We start from the raw sequence: 23,780 nt of genomic DNA, 5'->3' as shown, positions 1-23,780 counted from the left end.
ATGAAATATTAGATAAAAAGAAAAGAGTTACGCTGAAAACTCGATTTTAGCCACATTGTTATGTCCGAAGAAAATATATTAACTAATTTTCTGTTACATGTGCACGGGACCTAACCTATAGTTTTCCCAAAAAGACAACAAAGCAGATTTTGCATGTAATAGGATAAAGCGATTTACATATTTACCTACGCCTACTCGCAGATTTGCCTGTAAACCGTTACGGTTGACATTGTCACTGCCAGTTGCACACACTCTATCAATTAGGCAATACATACCCATAGTTCCTTATCGAGCGAGAGACACAATAGTTGGGTTGGTTCCACTTGTTGTAGTTGTTTTTCTCATCAGTACCTTTAAAATTGGCCTCGCATATTTTCCAATCACAGACGCACATACTTTCCACCACTCGGTGTGTGAATCGGTGCTGGCGAGTGCCCGCATATTTATGGCCCATGTTAACAATTAATCGAACTTAATTGATCATAATTGTGACTCAAGTACTGAACGACTGATTGACACTTATCATTTGAAGGGTTTTATGGTGACAGTGTTCGCGACTTCGCAAGTTTTTTGTTTGTATTTGGTTTTGCTTTGTGCGTACTTATATATACTGATGTTCGCGATGCGTTCGCCTTCACCCTTCTCGCATACAATATTTGCATTTTCCCACAAACACCAATTGCTCGGTGCCAATCGCCGACGGTCGGCCGTTCTTTTATTGCGTCGTTTTGGCTGTGTTGAAAGCACCAATTATCGCTATATTTCGCATTTTTTGGCAACAAATTCGTGTCGCAAACATCTTGTACTGTGGTTGTGGTTTTGATTGAGGTTTCATGAAGTAGTTTTCGCATAGTGTGTGGTCCCTTCTATTGGGCACTATCGAGTAAGGCAATAAAGACTAGAGTTTGATAGCAAAGTGAGAAAGAAATACGGGGTTATCTGTAAAAGAAAAAATCAATTATTAAAGATTCCATAAAAAAAAATTAGATTTATCCGATTTCAAATCTCATAGAAATCCCTGGCTGGGCCTGGGACAATCGAGTTGCACAGTCTTTTCTCTTTGTTCATCAGCAAAATCAGACGCCATGAACACAAAGACGTAGTAATCGATCAATGTTAGACCCATACTATAAGGTATATGAATAAAAATATCCCAACCAATCTACAGGCTCTTCTGGCGAGTCATTATCGATGTGTTTGACCTGCCGCTGTCCGAATGGAACACAATTTCACTCCTATTGGGTAAAGCTGACCACTTCAGCGTGATTGCATACTTCAGACGGTTCAATTGTTGACAGTTAAGATCAGAGTAAAGAGTTTGGTTGTAGCGGAGAAGCTTATAGTATATTATTCCAATTCATGCCAATTTAACCAGCGACATACATAGCAAACTCTTCCTGGCAGTCATGCTGACTTCGCTATCGTTTGTAGCGGCTCACAGTAACCCGGCCACGACGGGTTTCGCTTGAGATTACATGAGTAATCCTCTGTTCATTACGAGTAACCATCCGTTTGAAAAATAGTTCGGTTTCGTTGAGAATCAGCAGCGACTCGCTGAGAGATTCGGTCCATGAGGTTGTTTGTTTGTTGCTGCAGGGTATAATAGTTTGGTTCCTCTAACGGTTGTTACGGGTTTGGCAATAGGAACGCTCTGCAAAAGTTGACCAATAGGGTCAGCAAACGACGCCATATTTTTCCGCTCTTTTGACATTTCTCTTCATTAAGATTTACCATTTCATCATGGAAAGATATTCGATCCAATAACGAGTCCAAATTATTAAAATTTACTACCGAAATTCGGAGCCAGTGGTTTCAGCTTTAAGAGCACTACGTCCAATTTAAGGTCGTCATAATCGTCCAGATCAACAATTGAGCGTCTAGTGGAAAAATTTGAATCTATAGATGCAGTACAAAAAGTTTCCGTGCCAGTGAGACAAAGAAGTCTCCGTAGTCTCTAGAATATTTTTGCAGTTAGTGCATCAATTGAGGAAGACCCAAATCAGTCTTTCACACGTCGTTCTCAAGCGTTGGCCATCTCTGTGACGAATATTGCAAAAAGATCTTGGACCACATCCTTACAAGATTAAACTGACGCAAGACCTGAAGCCGCTTGACCACCAGAATAGTCGTATGTTCGCGAATTGGGCTGAGCAACAACTTGAAAATGATCCGCATTTTCATTGAAAAATCATCTTCATGAGGCTCATTTCTGGCTGAATGGCTTCGTCAATGAGCAAAATATGTGGTCAAGCAGTAATCCACACCTACTTCATGAGTCACCATTGCATCCTTAAAAAAATTACGGTTTGGTGCGGTTTATGGGCCGGTGGCGTCATTGGGCCGTACTTTTTAGTGATGATCAAGACCGGCAAGTTACTGTGAATGGGAATCGCTACGGCTCAATGATAACCGAATATTTTTGGCCCAGATTGGAGGATATGGACTTGGACAAAACGTGTTTCCAACAGGACGGCGCCACAAGCCACACAGCGAATGTCACAATCGATTTATTGAAAACCAAGTTTGGTGAAAGTGTTATCTCACGAAATGGTCCAGTCAATTTGCCGCCTCGGTCGTGCGATTTGGCGCCGTTAGACTATTTCCTGTGGGAGTACTTCAAGTTTATGGTCTATCGCAACAAGCAAGCCACGATTGATGAACTTCGTACGAATATCGAACGTGTAATTGCAGCAGTATCGGCCGATTTATGCTTGAAGACCGTTGAAAATTGGGTTTAGCTTGTGGTTTTAAAAATCATTATTATTTTTTTGATTAAAAATTTAAAATTTGTTTTGAACTAGTAAGTTATAGTATAACATGGTAACTCTAACCGTTTCCTGTTGCAATGATCTTCCGCGCATTAATGAACTTTCCTAACAGATATAACTGCATCACTGCATTAGAACATACAGTCGCTGCGAAAAAAACACGTACAACCGTTAAGGCAATTAAAAATGTAATTATTCAAAAAAAACTATTATATTTTATAGATAGATAGATAGATAGAAACTTAAAGGCCACATTATGTACTGTGCAAGTTGGTTGTTTCATTAATTTACGATATCACTTAAGCATAAACAGTCAAGGAATTAAACGATCAAAAAGAGAAGCAAGCTACTCTTAAATGATTTATGCTCTCCTAAACTATATTGTCGATGCAATAAGAGATATATATCCCATATAAAATAAGCATTGCAAATACTACTTTATTATTGTTGTTAGATTTTGCTACCACGTGTACTCCGTCAAAGCAATTTTGCGATATCACACTGTGAGCGAGAAGTTTTATCACTGCGCGAGAGCGAAAAGAAAGAGCTGCAGCATAAAACAGTTTTGCCAGTTAATACGACTAACTTTCGTCGGTAGTAAGAGTGTGCGTATTAGTGCTGCTCATTTAGATATACTCATATATGCCCGCGTGTGATAATGCATGTTCGCTTGTGGGCTTGCGTTGGCTAACAGGTGAGCGTAAAAATCTTGCCTTATATTTTCGACGATCACATGGAACCGGCTCCTATGTGTTGAGTACAAATAGAGAAACTTGTAGTAGAGCTTGTTGGCTGGTGGGTCTAAATGTACGTTGTATCACCGTCGCTCAGCGGATCTGTTGCGCGTAGCCAAGTGCTGTTTGGCGTGTGTCTCTTGAAATTTGAATTTTTAGTCGTTTGTTGTGCGTCCTCGTGTCGAAATCGTTGGTAATAATAGCGTGTTCGACGACGGTTTCTACGGTTCGAGTGCGTAACGTGTGTTTTCGGTATTGGAATTTACAGTTCGGTGCGCATGAGAGAATAAAATATCACATAAAAAAAGCAAAATAAGAATAAAATACATATACATATATATGTATATATAAGTAAGCGTATGATATATCACATAACCGTGAAAATACATATGTTGTAATAAATTAATAAAGTAATTGTGTGTTGTTGTTGTTAATCAATTTCTAAATGTGGCAAAGCATAAACAGGTTGTTTTCAGTGCAAAACTAATTGTGATTATCGGTCTGCCATTAAGCGCATTCGCTAAGTATGTTGGGGGAAAAATCGACGGCAAAAACTTGGAAAAGTTTATTGACACATGACGTTTATGAAACGGCAAATAAGTGCGCGCTTTTGCTTTCTTTTTGATTTCGTTCGTAGTAAATGTGTGTCGTTTTATCACAGCGATCGCGCTATGTAACGGTTTACAAATATGATTTTTGCGTACGTCGCGTAACGCGCTAGAGACCTTAACCGCTAGCCGCTCATACTCTAAGCGAACTGGAGCACAAATTGTTTTTGTTTATATTTAATATTTTGTTTTTTATATTTATCTCTGATTTTATGCAGCTTTAACGCGCTGTGCTGCTTTACCTACTTTCGGTGTGCGTTTCTGCGTTTCATTCTGGCTTTTTCAAATATCTGGCATGCTTTTAATTATCTGTGTCTTTCGATTGTGTCTGTTTTGGCCATACGAAAATTTCGCTGAACTTGTTGCTTTGCGGTGTTAACTCGTTTTCGCTCGCCGTGCGTCATTTCGCCAACATGAGTTTGCGTATTTTGTTAATTTGTTTATCGGGCTTCAATGCTGCATTTTGACTTGCAGCTATTTTGTTACTAATTTTTGTAAACTCTAAGCTGATGTGGGCTATATACATATTTAAGCCGGAGTTATAAAAGTGCAATTTATTAATTGGCGTCAATTATTATTTAGTTTAATGTTAATACTGATCTAAAATCGGCGTGTTTCGGTTACATAAACGCGGGCTCATGTGCGCAAAGCCATATGGTTTATGCCAAAATAAAGTATTACTCAAACAATTCCTTGAAATTTTTGGTTTGAAACGAAATAGTGTATGCTTAAAAAATCACAAGTGAAATTCTAATGAAAAATCTAATAAAAACACAACGCACTACATAAAATTGGCGTTGTTATTGAAAATTATAATTTATGAAAAAAATATAAAAAAAAATTATTTATTAAAAAAAAATTAATTCAAAATTATTATTTATGAAAAAAAATATTTTTATTAAAAAAATTATTTGAAAATTATTATTTATAAAAAAAATATTATAATACTATATATTATGCAAATATTGTACAATAAATTCACAAATTATCAAAGAAAAATAATAATAAAAAAAAATCACCAGTAATTATTTTTTTCCAGAGTCAATAAGTGCCAATCTCAATATACAAACATATTGTGTTATATAAATAAATTCTACTCAGCAAAAGAAAAATCAATTTAAGTGAATATATTAATTGTTTAAAGTACAGCTAAAAGACATTTTCAAATTGCATCGTTCACATACAATGGCAACACTGTCTTCCACAACAGCCTCGAACGCTAGCGAACCGCCGAAAATTAGCAAATTTTTCAGTAGCAGCTGCAATTATCAGAGTAAAATCCAACAAGTGATCAGTTTCAGTTTTACTTCGTCAAATTTCATCTTTATCACATGCATACTCAGCATCAGTAAATTGTGCACTGTTACCGCTGGCCCGGTACAAACTACCGCCGCTGCGAGTACCACGGATCCCACCGCCACAGCTGGTCCACCATACAGTGCGCTAAACGCTACCACGTTATTGGAGAAATTACATTCGTTTGCCACAACACTCGGCCCACCTGTGACGTCCACGTCGTCGAGGAAGTCATCGAAAAACAGCGCAGCTGCGGCGAATAGTGTCAGCGACGGCAGTGGTTCAATGTCGTTTTTCGGTCGCAAAAATTTAATAAATTTCGATTTTAAATTTCTAAATGTCTCCGGAAAAATTGGCACACCACTTAGCATTGGTGAGTAGAAAAAGAATAATATTATTGGTAGTTATGTATTATTCTATTATATTTACTATGTCTAGAAAGAGTGTTAATTTTATGAATTCTCAAGAACGTCAAACTTGCACAGAACTGTTGGGTGTATAAAAATACCTAAAGTTGTCTTAAAGATAATGTATAGAGTGCGAAATTTGATATTATCAGGAACTCTCTTTCAACTTAAGTTTCAGACTTTTTGACTATTGCAGAACTTTCTTAAAGTTGAGGTTGTTATCATTAAGGTAGCAGTAGATTGGAGTCTCCTTCAGAGAAGTAACTATCCACCCTGATAGTCAATACTAGCCTTAAGCTCACTAACCGGACATTCAGGCTTGGTTAAGGAATGCTAAACCTCGTTATCAGCAGCAACGAGTCACTTTGAGATACGACGAGTATGGGTGCCAAGCCCAGCGGAATCGCAGGCAACTGTAAAGCTGATGAGCTGCCAAGAAAAGGTAACCTAATGCCGCTCTCAGTAATATGGAAACGGGTCGGTGCTAACCTCTCCTCGTGTGTTCCTTCACTGGATAGCTGAGCTTGGCAAGCGCTAGGCTACCAACGGTTCATGCGCTGTTGCAAGATACTTTTGGACCAAGATTGAGTGGTAGACATTCAATGAGCTCTTTTCTCTACAGTATTGCTAGCCTCTCCCTGGTAGTGCGTGTTCTAACAGATCATTGCCCTATCGGCAACATGGACGCCGTAAGGTTGAAATTCTTACCGGACTTCAGTTGCAGACGCTGTGTGGAAGAAGACGTAGTGGAAACATCTCAGCACTTCCTTCTAGATTGTTCCGCCTTTGCGATATTAAGACTCAAACACTTGGTAGTTGACAGATATCCCACCGAACTGATGGAAATAGAATTTTTTGTTGGTCACAAGGCGCTTTGATGACTTATAAATTCGAATTACAAGATTTCTATTTTTAAGGCTTCACAAAATACTTCATATATAAGTCCTAGTTGAGCTCTGGATTAGCCATCAAACTTAACATTTGTCTATTTGGTTAGTCTAACAATTTGTCTGGATTTATGGAGGTGTAGTGCTCTCTTAGCGCATCCATTCTCCTCTCAATTGCAGGGTAATCAAGTCGAATGTAATTTGGTGTCTCTGGACCAGCCATCAAACTTAACCTATTATCTATATGGGAAGTCTAACAATATGTCTAGATTTATGAAGGTTTCGTGCTCCCTTAGCGGACCCATTCTTCTCTCAATAGCAGTATAATCAGCAGTGGTGTCTCTATCTCAAGGTCATAGAAACGATAATATTTTTTCGACCTGATCTCTTTCTTGTGTAAGTGACACCTTAGGCGACGGTCAATATTTGAAATAATTTTTGCTTAATATCTTTTATCTGTATCCACCACAAATGTTTTCTATATTTGTAAAACTCGCGCCACTTTTTCATAGCTTTGCTGGCCAAGTGGTCCATTTCGCATACATATAAATGTGTACTATATGTAGGTACTTAAGTATTTGAAAATCTATTTTAGTTGGTCGTGTATAAAAATAGCCGACAACGCAGCCATTGCACTCCCAGCACACACAACCACCAGCTATTCGCTTAAATATACATACATACATATGTACGCAGACAGCGCCGACATAGTGGCTGCGTCAAACTGCCTCGACCACTGGCTGCACACGAGTTGCCAAAGCCTCTGCCGCTAACACGCTTCATGCAGTCAGGTTTGTGTTGTTGGTGCTCCGTTTGAGTTGTATTCCCTTTTTTTGTTGAATTTTTTATTGCTTTTTTATTTACTATCGCAAATGTAAGCGCGCTGCAGCGCTGGCGCTTGGTAATTGTCAAGCGTCTGCATTCTTCAAAGTCATTTCGCGTCTACTGGCATGTCTGCCGAGTTGTTTTCTGCATTTTGTTATACTATTGCATTTCGCTGCACATACATATGTATATCCACTTCCACGTTGCCGCTTTTGCCGCTCTCCGTTGTCGGACTGGCCGCCAAAAATCAACCACATTTCATACCTCGCTTGGCTGACTTCACTGAGTAAGCGAGACTTGCGCATTTTGCTTTTGAGTTATCTACTATTTGGTGAAACTTTTTTACTCCATTCACTTCGTAGTAGTGTGTAGTGTAATTATCGAAAATACCGGCCGGCATTGAAATAATGTGCCATGCCTGCTCGGCAGTGTGTGGTGCGCGGCATAGCGAGGGGTACACATTCAAAAGTCAATACCAGTCTTCCCCAACAGAGCGCCAAAGCAGGCGCTGCAATTGTATAAAAGTGAGTATGAGTTGGAGAGTGAGCCAGCAGTTGGCGAGAGTGCTGGCAGTTGAATGTGCAGAGGAGCAACAAGTGGCAGCCGATGCTCGAGCATTGAGTTAGCGTATAGTTGGCGCTGCTTGCATAAGTCCATATGTATTATAACCTACAAACATGCTTACATAATTTTTTAAAATTAATATGTATAAATATATTTGTGTGGCCTTTAGCTGTGATGAAGAGCACAAGTTATTAATTAAGTTCATGAGGTTACAAGTTCAGAGGTGTTAAATTGTTTTACTGAACACTAAAACTTAAAAATGAATAAACACTTTAAAGTTTTAGTTGGTATTGTGTTTGTAGAGAGACACTTATAAAATTGATATGGAAAGTTAAATTAGTGTCTAGTTGTGCTGTTCTCTAAAAGTCGTCTATTTATAATTGTATTTAAATTTGCATAAAAATAGCTTTACATTGATTTGGGTCGGTCAGTTTGTATATAGGGTTTGTTCGGAAAGTAATAGGACTGAGTCGATTTTAAAAAATTGATTGAGCCAATAGTTATAATTCTTTAAAAACCTTCAAAATAGGCTCCTTCTGCGTTGATGCAGCGCTGCCAGCGCTGTTCCCCAAGCATTTAAGGCTTCACGTAAGGCATTCTCCGGAATAGCCTTGAGAACCGAGGTACTTCTTGCTTAAATCTCCTCTGTCGTCTCAAAATGCGCGGAAGATTGCCTCTTTGTCTCGGGATCATACTCAAAGATCCATGTCTTGTCACCTGTGATTACGTTATTCAAAAATTAGGGGTCACTTTCACATGTGGTCAAATTTTCTTGGCACACTTTCACTCGCTTTTGGGACCATCTTCGCGCACACCTTACGCATGTTCCAGTGCTCCGTGACAATTTGATGAACCACAGATTTTGATAAATTTAACATCTGACCAATGAAACGAATACTAAGCCGCCGGTCTGAGTTCGAAACTTTGTGCACACGAGTCAAAAGGAATACGGAACCAAGTTTCACTCAGTCACTCGGAATTCAACTCGTCTCGTCATCCGAATTATTTATATAATGGGTTGTCAAAAAAGTCTTGCAGTATTTTCGCTAGTTGGCGCTGAAAGCGCGTAGTTCTAGTTCTAACAGGGTTTTCAATAAGATTCTTTATTCCTGTGAAAGTACATTCGATGCCTCGATTTCTTTTGCAGTCTAGACGTTGATCTCAATTTACGCCGGTTTTCAAGCATAAATCGACCGATACTGCTGCAATTTCTTGTTCGATGTTCGTATGAAGTTCATCATCCTCTTCCTCTGCTTCCACCTGCGGCTACTGCGACGAATACTTTCAGAGCTATAGTGTTTTCGTCCATACGTAGGACGTGACCAGCGCAGCCGCTGTCTCTTAATTCGCAATGTCGTTGTATATCTCTTACAGCTCATCGCTTCATCGAAGCCGATATTCTCCGGGGTCAACGCGCAAAGAACCATAAATCTTTCGCAGAATCCTTGTCTCGAAAACTCGTAACGTCGACTCATCAGATGTTGTCTTCGTCCATGCCTCTGCACTTACAGAGTTTGGTTTTTGTTCGTCAATTGAGGACCTTACTTCTCAATTGCCTACTCAGTCCGAAGTAGCATCTGTTGGCAAGAGTTATTCTGCGTTGGCATACTCCAACAGTTGTACATACATTCTTATAGAATATTGTAACTGTTCGATTAAGTTCTGAAGCTCGAATTATTTTCTCCAACAGCATATTGAAGAAGTCGTACGATAGGGAGTCGCGTTGTCTGAAACCTGGTTTGGTATCGAACGGCTCGGAGAGATCCTTCCCGATCACCTGAGCTTTTGGCATTGTTCAACGTCAGTTCAAACAGCCGTTTTAATTTTGCGGGGATACCGAATTCAGACATCGCGGCATGAAGGCAGCTCCATTTCGTGCTGTCAAAAGCAGCTTTGAAATCGACGAAGAGGTGGTGTGTGGCGATTCTCTTTCACGAGTCTTTTCCAAGGTTTGGCGCATGGTTGGTCGGGTGTTGTTTTTCCAGGTCTAAAGCTACAATCATAAGGCCCAATCTGTTTGTTGGCGTTGGGCTTATTGCGATGTTTAGAAGACTTTTCCCACGGCAGTTACCGCAGATTGTGGGGTCTTCCTTTTTGTGGATTGGGCAGAGCACACTTAAACTTCAATCGTTGGGTATGCTTTCGTTCGACCATATTTTACAAAGAAGCTGATGCATGCTCCTTATCAGTTCTTCGCCGCCATTTTTCGAACATTACCCTTGTCGGCCAATTTGTCAAGCGCTTCATCCACGCGCATTTCGGCCTCTCTCTTTCTCTCTCTCTGCAAATGGTTTCGTTTCCCTCTTTAACTTTCGGTTTCTTTCCCATCCCGCACGTGTTGTGGTCCATCGTAACGTTGCGAGGCAGACAGTCTGTTTTCTCTCCGCGACATGGCAATCCTCATCGTACCAGCTGTTCTTTTGCATTTACCGAAAACCAATGGTTGCGGTTGCAGCTGTACGTAAGGAGCTTGAAATGCCTTCCCACAGTTCCCTTTTACCGAGTTGTTGACGAGTGCGCTCCGAGAGCAGGAGCAAGTCGAATAGAAAATCGTTCGGCTGTCTGTTGTGATTGCAGCTTCTTGACGTTGAACGTTCCTTGTGGCGGGTGCGAATAATGGCTGCAAAAAGATTGTGGTCTGAGTCGATGTTAGGACCTCGGAGCGTATGCACGTCTAAAACACTGGAGGCGTGTCTTCCGTCTATCACAACATGATGGATCTGGTTGGTGGCTTTTCGGTCCGGAGACAGCCAGAGAACTTCCCAGTCCAGAACTCAACTGCTTAAGTATATACATACTTAAGAATACATATGTTTACTGTGGCAGCTATCACTATACGACTCTTTATAAACAAGGTACATTTGTCTAAAATTCCGGTGCTTTGTGCCCACAGAAGCGATATTCCGCACCTGATATTCTTTTTTCATAAAGATAATGTATCTGTAATAAATAAATATTTGCATATATTTAAGATCACAAAATTATATGAAAAATGTAAAAAATTTGATGGAAAAAATTTCGATTGTTTTTTCTTTGAACGCTTCATTTGTTGCAATTAACACTTGCGAGCGCGCAAATGCCTTAAAATGTTGCAATGCTTTCAACCAGCCAGCCACAATGTGCAACTTAACTAACTTTGCACACAAACGCACATTCTTCTGCCATCGACACACACACACATATTGAATTTTAAAGCTTGTGCCAAAATTTGATACACGTGCGCGTCACAAAGCCTTTTTGATCTTTTCGCTTCTAGTTTCTTTTCATTTCTGCACTTGTGTCGAAAGCCGCAAAGTTAAGAGCAATCTGCCCGAAGCAAAGAAGAAGTGCACGGCAACAGCGTAGCCATAACTTTACTACCTTCCCATTACCCTCTGTTTCTCAGTCCTCTTCAGTTGATTGCACTTGATAAGTGTGGCCAGACTGTGCTTATTTTTTTTAAAGTGCACAATGAAAAAAAGCACAAGAAATACTAAAACAAATTGCTCTTCCTTTTATATGTATGTATATGTTACGTATATATCTGAAAATGGCAAGTTGGACCATTGTGAAATTGCATTTCCTATTAGAAATTGCATAATTTATGGCTAATATATGGCATTGATTACAGTGCAAGGCTTAGGCGCATACGAAATCAGCGAAGTCTGCTGTCGAAGGCTCAACATTTTTATACCCTGAACAGGGTAAATTAAGTTTGTCACGAAGTTTGTAACACCCAGAAGGAAGCGTCGGAGACCCTATAAAGTATATATATATAAATGATCAGTATGTTGAGCTGAATCGATTTAGCCATGTCCGTCTCTCTATCTGTCCGTCTGTATATATACGAACTAGTCCCTCAGTTTTTAAGATATCGTTTTGAAATTTTGCAAACGTCATTTTCTCTTCAAGAAGCTGCTCATTTATCGGAACTGCCGATATCGGACCACTATAACATATATCTGCCATACAAACTGAACGATCGGAATCAAGTTCTTGTATGGAAAACTTTCACATGTGACAATGTATCTTCACGAAATTTGGTACAGATTATTTTCTAAGGCAACTATGTAATCTACGAAGAAATTGTTCCGATCGATTAACTAAAGCATATAGCTACCATACAAACTGAACGATCGGAATCAAATGCTTGCATGGGAAACTTCCTGATTTGACGATATATCTTCACGAAACTTGGTATGAGTTATTGTTCATAGAAATAGTGTAATATCGGCAGAAATTGTTAAGATCGGCTTACTATAGCATATAGATGCCATACAAACTGAACGATCGGAATCAAGGGCTTGTATGGAAAACTTTTGCATTTGACGTGGTATCTTCACGAAATTTGGCATGGATTACTGCTTAAGATAATAATATAACCTCCGAAAAAATTGTTCAGATCGGATTACTATAGCGTATAGCTTCCATACAAACTGAACATATAGTTACTAAAAGAAATGCACCTGTGAAGGGTATATTAGTTTCGGTGCAGCCGAAGTTAACGTTTTTTCTGGTTATATATACATATAATACTTGTCTGCAGCACATATGTACATTATATAAGTATGTCTGCGTTGGCTGCAACGCATCCATGACCGGTGTGCCAATTATGGTGACGGAATGTCTGATGCGGCAGGTTGTTGCCTTTTATGGTTAAAAATGCACAGCCAACGACTTGTGTGGTTGCATGATGATTTAGCCTTGAACTGATTGAAGAATGTGAACATCCTTATATGCTGGTGCAAGTATTTTAGTGGGTTAATAAAAAGCGAAAGTAGCGTGGTCAATGCTATGTGAAATATTTACGGACGGCAGCAACAAAAAACAAGAAAACACAGTAACTTTGGCTGTAGCGAGGCTATAATATGCTTCACAAGTGCATTTCTTATAGTGATTATGTTATGAATATACATAGTTGACATATCTTGTCAAATAAGTCCATAAGTTTCCATTGAAGGAATGTATGGCAGCTATGCGCTATAGTGTTCCGATATCTGTGGTTCCATGGAGAACTTCAAGTCGATATTTCAAAAACTGTGGAGTCTAGTTCATCAAAGCATTCATATGTGACTTTGTTTTGTGATATTCACATTCAGTGCTGGATTTTATTTTTCGTCTCAACCTTATGCCATGGAAAACGTCCTATGCCTCGAACGTGGTATTTGATTTGCAATTGATTACTGAAGTGAAAGTGATCATTTAATTCGCCTCACGTCTATATGAAAATCTTGAATTTAAATTCTCTTCAACCAATATTTAACAGGTAAATTGAACAGTCTCCGGCCCACCATGGTAAAAAAAGTTTTTTGTCTTTTGGCAAAAATCGTTTTTTTAATTCAACATGGGTCCCTTTTAGGGTGATACACTGTTTTTAGCGGCCCACCAATTTTACGATACCATTTTTACAGTACGATTTGTCCTTTGCTTCCAAATAGGCTTTAGTTTTAGTTTTAGTTTTACCACTTCATTCAATGAACATTTTTTCTCAGCGAGCATACTTTTGAGATCTGAGAACAGAAAATAGTCGCTGTGAGCCAGATCAAGAGAACCCGGTGAATGCAGAAGCTATTCGAAGCCCAAAGCATCAATTTTTGCCATCGTTTTCACTGACTTGTGCGGTGAAAGAGTATTTGCTTGTTCTACAAATTCGGCCGGTTTTTGCTGATATCGTTTTTTAAATGGTCTAAAAACAGTATATAATAGTCGCTGCTGATGGTCGTTCCTTTTTCAAGGTAGTCAATAAAAATTATTCCATGCGCATCCCATAATACAGACGCCATATCCTTGCCAGCGAACTCTTGTGGTTTTCCACGTTTTGGAGCGGGTTCATCGTGTGTAGTCCACACGAATAACTGTCGACTGGACTTCGTAGTGATATAATGGAGACATGTTTCATTCATTTTTACATTTCAATGCAAAAACTCGGGTTTATTTCGGTTGAACATCGCCCAACAATGCACCGAATCATCAACTCGTCGTTGTTTTTGGTCAAAGCGAGCTCGCGTGGCACCCCCTTTGAACAGAGCTTTGTCATACCCAAATATTCCTGAATGATTTGATGTACACCTTCAGTTGATAACTTTAGAGTGACTGTTATCTGGAACAATTTCACTTCAAGGTCATCCAAAGTATTTTGTGGAATTTTTGATGTTTTCGTCGGTGACAACCTCTTTTGGGTGCCCACTGCATTCACCGTCTTAGGTGCTCATTTCAACACCTGCAAACTTGAAATATCATTCAATAATGGTTATTTTTCCTAAAGCATTGACCGGAAATTAGTCATCAAGCCAAGTTTATGCTTCAACTGTATTTTTGCTCTACCAAAAGTAGAATTTTATCAACACACGAAATTTCTTTTCGTCCATTTTTTCACAATAACAAAAGTTGGTTCACTCAAAGTGCTATAATGCACAAACTAATGGTCCGTCAGTTTCAAATTTATACAAGCATCTTTTGAAGGTTAGGGCTGTCATATGGATTTAATTCTAGTAGCGCTATCTATGTGTCAGGTCGAGGACTCTTCAATTGTGCTGTTGCTTTATCTAATTAAGGGGTTACGTGGTTTTGTTCGAGCAAACAACAATCTATTTTCATTAATTTCCAAACTCGGTTATTAGAACGTCATTTCCTGCAAGATCTCGGAAAAAAGGCGCCACCGCGTTGACAACAGAACTACTTATAGGATCGTATGAAGTAGAAAGGAAAAATACAAGTCACACCTTAATGCCTGGCTGAGCAAAGCAAATAATCAAGTTCTCGTTTTACTTTCAAAGTCCACTTACTTTTGCCTATATTTGCAAAAAAATGCTTCTTCTCTGTTAATAAATAATTTAATTAAACACAATGCACATGATAAAAATGAAATGAAATAAGATTCTTAGAAAAAGAAAGACAACGAAATATTGAAAAGCAGGCAGCGTATGATAATATCTTTAACGTTACCTAAAATGCAAAGCAGCATGTTATAAAAAAAAAATCGAAAATCGCATATCGGATATAATACCCAACATATAACCATTATGTTGACCCATATATAAACTTTTAATAACCAGAATGATAACCAATATATAACCAATCCTCAAATTTTGCTTCAATATAATTCTTTGATAACCAATATATAACCAGTTTATAACCAAAACTCAAATTTTGCTTCAATATATAACCATTTCGGCTTGTTCCGTTTCATTGGAGGTGTTTTTTTTACGTGGCGGGTCTCAAACCCAGCGCACAACCCTATGCAGAGGATGTTTCGCCTTCTCACTTTAGCTCGCCTTCGAACGGATGTTCTTAGGCTACCCAGAGGATACTTGGTCAAAGACCGGAAGTTGTGAGCTGCTTGAGCCATGTGAAAAAGAATCGTTTCTGGCCACTCCCAAGTGAATGGCGAGCAGAGAACTTTCCTCACTTTCGTGAACTTCTACACATGACTCCATCCTCCTAAGAAGAAGAAGATATAACCATTTTATAACCAAACCTCAAATTCTGTTTCAATGTGAGTGATTTCTATTCATCGTATTGCGCTCGCCTGTAAACTTAGGAAAAGTGATGTTACGTTATTTTACATTTTAGGTGACGATATACTCAGACATACATAACTAGTGCAATTAAAAAATATTTTCCACATGAAAACAACTTTGCAAATATTGTACTTCTCTTTTATGTCACTCAAACATTTTTCGCGCTTTTTGTTTTAAGTGCATATTGCAGTAATATGCAAACTAATAAACTTATATGAGCATATGCACATATATACAGGTATTTTAAATAATCCGCTTATGTTTCGCATTTTTATAGTCATTGTGATGACGTCAAAAATTGTCATAATAGTTCTGGAATTTATTATTTATTTTAAACGTTTTTTTTTATTATCTCTTCTATACATTATGTATGTGTGTGTATGTTATTTGTATATATTATTTAGGTGTCAAATGTTAATACGAGCAGGTGTTACATCGCACCTGTCTAAGTTTTTAAGTTTCAAATGTATGATTTTGTTGAAAAAATAATAATAATTTGTGTTGAAAACGAAAAAAATTCTACAAACGCGCATTTTTTATAGCATTAAAGTGTATAAAAAGATCTTTCTCTTGATTTTGATTGGTTAGTTTGTATGGCGACTAACATATGTACATATATACTGTAGTGACACGATATAAGCAGTTTCGATAAAAGAACAGGCTCTTAGTGAGAAAAGGATGTATACAAAATTTTAGATTGAAATCTAAAAAACGGAGGGACAGACAGACGAACCTGTCTAAATCGACTCAGCTCGTCAAGCTGACCATTGCTTTTTATACATTTTGCCCACCCTTCTGGCAATATATGCATATCATGCCAATAGAAATGTTCGTTTTTTGAAGCAAATCAGACACTTAATTTTCGGCTTCTGAAGCGGCCAAGTCTGGTGAATACGGCGGGTGGGGTAGCAGCTCCCAGCCAAGTACCTCGATTGTATCCTAGCCTGATTTTGCTTTGTATTGCTGTGCTACAAAATAAATTTGCCGGGTCTTCTGATCCATTTTGATCGTTTTTCGATCAATACCTGATTCAAATTGATCATTTGTTGTCTGTAGCGATTAGTACCATATTAACAGTTTCACCAGGTTTTAGTAGCTCATAATATACCACAACCTTCTGATCCCATCAAACACAGAGCATTGCCTTCTTACTGAATCGAACTCTTTTTGCAGTCGATGTCGATGGTTGTGCCGGATTCTTATCTTTTTTTACTTGGCGTAGACACAACTTACGCGGTTATAGCCGAGTTAACAACAGCTTTTCCTTCTTTCGCAAGGTGGCAACAATTGGAGATTTCAAGCTAAGAAAGGTTCTTTTCCACCTGGCCTTTCCAACGGAGTGAAGGTCTTGCTCTTCCTCTGCCGGCACGACATGTCCTAGCCTGCGTAGCCGCTGTCAATGTCGTGGAATATCTCGTACAGCTCATCGTTCCATCGAGTGCGATACTCCCATTTGTCATGCGGAAAGGACTATAAATCATCCGCAAATCCTTTCTCTCGCAAACTCATAACGTCGACTCCTCAGATGTTGTCATCGTCCATGCCTCTGCACCATATAGCAGGACAATAATTATGAATGACTTATAAATTTGGTCTTTGTTCGCCGAGAGAGGACTTAACTTCTCAATTGCCTACTCAGTGCGAAGTAGCACCTGTTGGCAAAAATTATTCTGCGTAGGATTTCCAGGCTGACATTGTTGTTGCTGTTAATACTGGTTCCAAGATAGACGGAATTATCGGATTTCGAAGTTATGACTGTCAACAGTGACGTGGGAGTCAAGTCGCGAGTGCGACGACTGTTTGCTAGATGACAGGAGATATTATCGTCTTGCCCACTAGTCAAACTCAGAAAAAAAATCGATATTAGAGTACCCCCTTAATCAATTGCAATATAGTCGAATAATTAATAGATTAAAAGTGCTCTATTAATTATGTTGCACCCAAGGATGCCTCATTTTCCCTGCCCTCTTCACATTACACTCTAATTTATGCACGCTTCGATCGCATAAAGCATGGTGAAACTTTTAACCCCTCACTCACGCCCTCCAACGCTAAACTGTTTACACCGTTTTATCATTTTCACCTGCAGCTGAGATTAGCGCGCCCACACATACAGACTACACAAGTTCGCGTGCGGGGCTTTTAAGCCTTTGCAAAAAGTTCATGTGCGCTTCAACTAGCAACAAGCACAAACACACATATCGTAGTTTTCTGCGCGTATAGCCGGTGCTCGCTTGCTGTTGTGCCCGTCAAGCTGTCGCTGTAGTGCTTGCTTTTCCATAGCTTAAGCTCACCTGGAGTGTTGCATGTGTATATCACGCTTTTGTTGCGAGTTGCAGATTTATTTGCGCTTGCAACTCTCGCCACATGCGACATTTTAACCCTTGTTTCAAATGGTGTCCGTCTGTTGCGCTAAGCGCGCTCAACAAAACACCATGGCATTTTGACTCTTTCATTTTTACACTCTGATAAAACTTTTGCCAACTTCATTTAACTATTAAGTTGCCAGCGTTGCATTTTCCCCTCAAATTTCTCAACTTACCACACTCTCTCACACACACACACATGCGTAAATTGTTTTGTGCACTTTTCATCACGTGTCACCTTTAAGCGTGCAGACATGTTTGCGTAGCACTTTCCATATTAATCAGCGTTGTATGCTCTCACTTTCTTCCCCGCGCTACCACACTGTACCGAAATTTCGTCTGCATAATTTCCCATGTTAATTTGGCGCCTTAAAAGTTTCTACTTTGGCTTCATGTCGTTCCTTTCCGCTTTCTTGCTATAAATTGTCAACTTTTGTGGCTTTTCAGTTGTGCGTCTCCTATTGAGTTTCCCAACCCGCCAACCGCACCCTCTTCGCTTCATTTTGTAGTTACCATTTTGCTATGCACCTCCTGCGTAGTTAATCAAGTTGCTGCAAGTTACGTAATACTGTCGGTTTTGTAAGTATTTAAAAAGTGATAAAAGTAGATATTGGAAAAGTAAATGTTGCGGCAAGTAGCTGGGGCTTTATGTACATGTGTTCTCACAGTTTACATGAGTAAAATGTCAAATTGATGAACATTGCAGCGCAATCACTTTGCTGGATTTCTTAAGAGATTTTTCGGAACGTCAGAAAAAACGATATTTTTTTTTGTAATTTTTCTGTACAGAACTGTTCGCACTCAAGAACTGAAGCCACTGGTCCAGCGTCAACAGCTTGCTGATTTCGCCTTGGAACAACTGAAAACGATAATGAGTTCTTTAAAAAAGTCATCTTCTCCAATGAGGCTTACTTTCATCTGAGTGGTGCGATAAATAAAGAACACTGTTGATTTTGATGCGAAACAAATCCACAAATTATCCAAAAAACCAAAAAATTCACCGAAATTCACAGTTTGGTGTGTGTGTGGTTGGTTTCCAAATAAAGCTGGTGACACCATCACTGTGAATGGAGACAATATAGATCGATGGCAACCAACTTTTTATGGACGCAATTGAAAGAACTTGATCTTGAAAACATTTGGTTCCAACAAGACGGGGAAACGTGCCATACAGCATGTGCAACAACCGAATTATTGCGAGAAAAGTTTGGAGATTCGATTATTTTAAGATATTGTGACATTAAATGGCTTCACAGAAGTTGAGATTTAACATCATTAGACTACTTCTTGTTGGATTATTTGAGGTCGTTGATCTTTAGCAATAAACCAGACACCCTTCAAGCTTGAGAACTTATCATCATCGCCCATGCCTCTGCACCATATAGCAGAACGAGAGTAATTAGTGACTCAGTCTGAAGTGACACCTGTTGTCAAGAGTTATTCTGCATTGGATTTCGGGGGCGACAGTGTTGTGGGTGTTAATACTGCATCCAAGATAGACGAACTTCGAAGTTACGACTTCGAAGTTATGACTGTCAACAGTGATGTGGGAGCCCAGTCGCGAGTGCGACGACTGTTAGTTTGATGACTGTCTTGCCCTCGTTCACTACCAGACCCATTTGCTTCACTATCCAGTCTTGAGAAAGCAGAACTAACGGCGTGGTTGTTGAGGCCAATGATATCAATATCATCGGCGTACGCCAGCAGCTGTACACTCTTATAAAAGACTGTGCCTCTCAGCTCTGCAGCTCGAATTATTTTCGCCAGCAGTATATTGAAGAAGTCGCACGACAGGGAGTCGCCAGTCAGTCACAGATGTATTAGTTTTGCGGGTATACTAAATTCAGACATAGCGATATAAAGATAGCTCCTTTTCGTGCTGTCAAAAGCAGCTTTAAAATCGACGAAGGGGTGGTGCGTTTCGATGCTCTTCTCACGGGTATTTTTCAAGATTTGGCGCATGGTGAATATCTGGTCAGTTTTTGACTTTTCAGGCCTAAAGCTACACAGATAAGGTCCAATCAGTTTGTTGACGGTGGGTTGTAATCTTTCACACAATACGTTCGATAGAAATTTATATGCCATGTTGAGGGGGCTTATCCCAACAGATTGTAGGGCCTATTATTTTGTGGATTGTTCAGAACACACTTAAATTCCAATCATCGGTCGTGCTTTCGAGCCGACCATATTCTACAAATCAGCTTCAGTTCTTCGCCGCCGTGTTTGAATAGCTCTACATATATACATTTGTTGTTCTTTAGACGGGTAATTGCTATTCGAACTTCTTCATGGTCGGGCAATGGAACGTCTGCTCCATCGTCATCGATTTGGGAATTGGGTTCGCCATCTCTTGATGTTATGCTTTCACTGCCATTTAGCAGGTTGGAGAAGTATTCCTTCCATAATATCGAAGCTAAAATTCAAACTATAGAGAACAACTGTATACAGGACATGCAGAAATTTAATAGTTCCTGGGTAATTTATCTTCGAGTAAATGCTGAAGTAAATTTGAAAAACTTAGTTTTTAAAGAAAAGGACTTAAAGTTACTCTATTGCAGCTGCTTGAACCGAGCGGCTACGTGTAACATTTGTACAGAAGGAAGCGTCGGAGATCCTATAAAGTATATATATAAATGATGAGTATGTTATATGTTGTAGTATGTATATGTACGAACTAGTCCCTCAGTTTTTAATATATCGTTTGTAAACATCATTTCCTCTTCAATAAGTTGCTCATTTGTCGGAACTGCCGATATTGGACCACTATAACATATAGCTGCCATACAAACTGAACGATCGAAATCAAATGCTTGCAAGGGAAACTTCCTCATTTGACGATATATCTTCACGAAATTTGGTATGAGTTATTGTTTATAGAAATAATGTAATATCGAAAGAAATTGTTCAGATCGGCTCACTATAGCATATAGCTGCCATACAAACTGAACGATCGGAATCAAGTTCTTGTGTGGAAAACTTTCCACAATGTATCTTCACAAAAGTTGGCGAAGGTTATTTTCTAAGATAGTTATGTAATAAACGAAGACATTGTTCAGATCGGTTCACTATAGCATATAGCTGCCATACAAGCTGGACACATAGTTACTAAATGAAATGCACCTGTGAAGGGTATATTAGCTTTGGTGTAGCCGAAGTTAGCGGTTTTTCTTGTTCTTTTAAATTTCACACACCAAATTGTCCTTAAGGCAAGAAATGAAAAGAGGCGCTTTGAACTCAAAATAATAACATATGCGCATATTAGATGTCTGCGGATTATTATCAGCTACAGAAACATTTCTGCCATTTGAAAATTTCATAAATTTATGCAACTTTTATCGATATTGACGTTTGAAGTACGAAAGGATAAGTCAAAAGAAATAAAAAAATCCAAATGAAAGTGCAAAAGTGAAAAAATATAATGAGATTACGTCAAAAGTGTTGACGGCAGGGGCTTAACGCCTGTGAAAGCGACACACAAAGGCAGCAGAAGAACCCCGTAGAAAGATATTTACATAACAGTAAATATCAATGGAAATTGTCGCATTGTCACAGCAGTGAAAGGTTGAGTGTTGCAAACACATTGCATGCATTTGTAACCATAAATATTGGCTTATATGCATGCACATTGGTAACTGTGCATAAGGTATGAGTGTGTGTGTGTATTGCGCATCAGTTGTGTGAAAACGCTTGCGCTGGTCGCCGGCACGCGTCAACGCTTAGATCAAATAAACCGCTCATAACGAAAGCAAAGATTAATTGAAATGAAATGTTGCATTGACATTTGCACGACCGCCGGTCCACCGGTCCACCGTGACAGCGCTCATAAGCATATTGTTGCAGCAACAACAATAACAATGATAACAAAAATGCTACACAATGTAGTGCAAATAATGCTTTGCTGGCATTATGTAATGCTGGAGGGTTGCCAATAATGTCCTTGATTTATTTGGATTTTCGAGTGGCATTCAACACACACATGCGCACACTTACACGTGCGTGCACACATACTTAGGCACATTGTGAATTTCCCATGGTCTGGTATGCACAAATGTAGGGCTAATTTAAGAGTGGAATTGTGTCAAAGTGAGATTGAAAATATCGCCCGGCATGACTGTTTGCACAAACGAGCTTGCACAGTGCTGTCTATTGCTTGAGTACGTGTCGGATTGCTTCACATGCAGTTGTAAATTGCATTTGCTGTTTATATTTTTCTGTTGTTTTTGTTTTTGTTGTCGTGTGCTGTGTGTTATTGCCGCTTCATTTGTCGCATGGAATTTGTTGGTTCACAAGTGCCCAGTAGGAAATACGTATGGATTGTGAAGGCGGTAAATTTATAGAATGTGAGTACGAGTCATAGAATATTGCGAATTGACGGTGTCATGATTTATATAAAAAAATGACAGCTTTGAATCTCTTCAGGTTGCTCTTTGTCTCAAATGCGGCAATTTTGCTTGTTTATTATACATACGTATAGAGCCAGAAATGGGCCTCATAGCTAAGCAAAATCGATCCTCGAACTCTTGGGATCTTCTTGGAACGTTTCAAAAGCCTATAGAACGAAGAAATGTCGCTTGGAAAGGTCGAGCGGCTTCAGTTCTTGCACAAACTGTAATTGGTATGCTCTCAATTTGAGATCTTGAGGTATCACGCAACAAGTCATTCCATACATCAGACCAAGTTGATGCGAATGGCGCCGAATCGACTCTCCACGGGCTTCGTGTACATTCTCAGCTACGGCTGCTTTATTTTCTTCACAGCGTGCTGGACGTGGTCTACTCGATCGATTATTATCCAACAATGAATGCTGGCTTTCAATATGGGTGACAGTGTTGCGAATAGTACGCCCAGTAGGCCGACTATGTTGACAAAAGTTGGGGGAAGCGCGAAACACATTCTTTACGGAAAATGAATTTTAGTAGTACAGTTGAACGAATTATAAACGTTGTTCAGGCGTAAGTCTTGCCATGATAAAAGGCCAAACAATACTGAACAATGATAATATGACAGCTTGTCACAACTCACGCGTGATCTGTCAAAAAAAGGCTATTGAAAAGGTACATCTACCTGGATCATATGTTACATTGCTTTGGTACAAGAGAAAATAGTGACTTCGGTGGCTTCAAAGCTATAATAGCCTTCACGGATGTGTTTCTTGAAAGGGAGTAAATATCTTGATACTGATCTATATGCTATAGTGAACCGATCAGAATAACATGCTTACTGATTGTCAAATAAAAATTTTTCCATACAAGTGCTTGATTTTGATCGGTTAGTTTGTAAGGCAGCTAAAGCAAAATTTTTTTTCGGAGATTGTATTGGTGTCTGAAGATATTTCATCAAATAAAAAAGTTTTCCATATGAGAACTTGATTTGGATCGGTCAATTTCTTCAGAGATTGCGGCTTTGTCTTCGTCAATAATCAATGCCCAATTTCGAAAAGCTATCTGACCTTATACAAAATAATTTCATACCACTTGCTAGCGATTTATGCCTGTAAGTGTAGTTGAATTTTCCTACAGGGTCACGTACATGAAAACACAAATCTACTTTTGCAGTTACTCCATATACTTGTTTGAGCGCATATTTTGGATTTCTGTTGATTTTTCGTGTTTTGCGTTGCATATGAAGTGCTATCGATGACATTGATCGGATTTGTAAAGGATAAATAAGCGATTAAGTGCCGTTTTAAATGCGAAGCCGTAGTTTGCCGCATAGCTTTGCTCATACATACACATGTACAAATGTACGCAAACTAAAGTGGTATGAAAGCAAACGCTACAGTCAACCTGGCGTTGATGCTGCCGATAGTGACATGATATTTACCAG

General features: G+C 39.1%; 1 protein-coding gene across 5 annotated transcripts in view; it reads left to right on the top strand.

The window, feature by feature from the left end:
* The first annotated feature begins 3,650 nt into the window (after positions 1 to 3,650).
* Positions 3,651 to 23,780, top strand: part of LOC120781839 (low-density lipoprotein receptor) — a 398,201-nt gene continuing 378,071 nt past the window's right edge. The window contains exons 1-2 of one of the 5 annotated variants that reach the window (XM_040114061.1): positions 3,651 to 3,774; positions 5,150 to 5,779. In XM_040114061.1, the coding sequence (XP_039969995.1) occupies positions 5,296 to 5,779 (484 nt within the window). In that variant the 5' untranslated portion in view covers positions 3,651 to 3,774; positions 5,150 to 5,295. Of the gene's footprint in view, positions 3,775 to 3,960; positions 4,027 to 5,149; positions 5,780 to 23,780 lie in introns of those variants that run through there. The other 4 variants (XM_040114064.1, XM_040114081.1, XM_040114070.1 and 1 more) reach the window with 4 other exon arrangements.

The sequence above is a fragment of the Bactrocera tryoni genome, chromosome 1 (genome assembly GCF_016617805.1).
Source record: "Bactrocera tryoni isolate S06 chromosome 1, CSIRO_BtryS06_freeze2, whole genome shotgun sequence".
In the NCBI taxonomy this organism is placed as follows: Eukaryota; Metazoa; Arthropoda; class Insecta; order Diptera; family Tephritidae; genus Bactrocera; species Bactrocera tryoni.
This window is presented reverse-complemented; position numbering and strand designations above follow the sequence as displayed.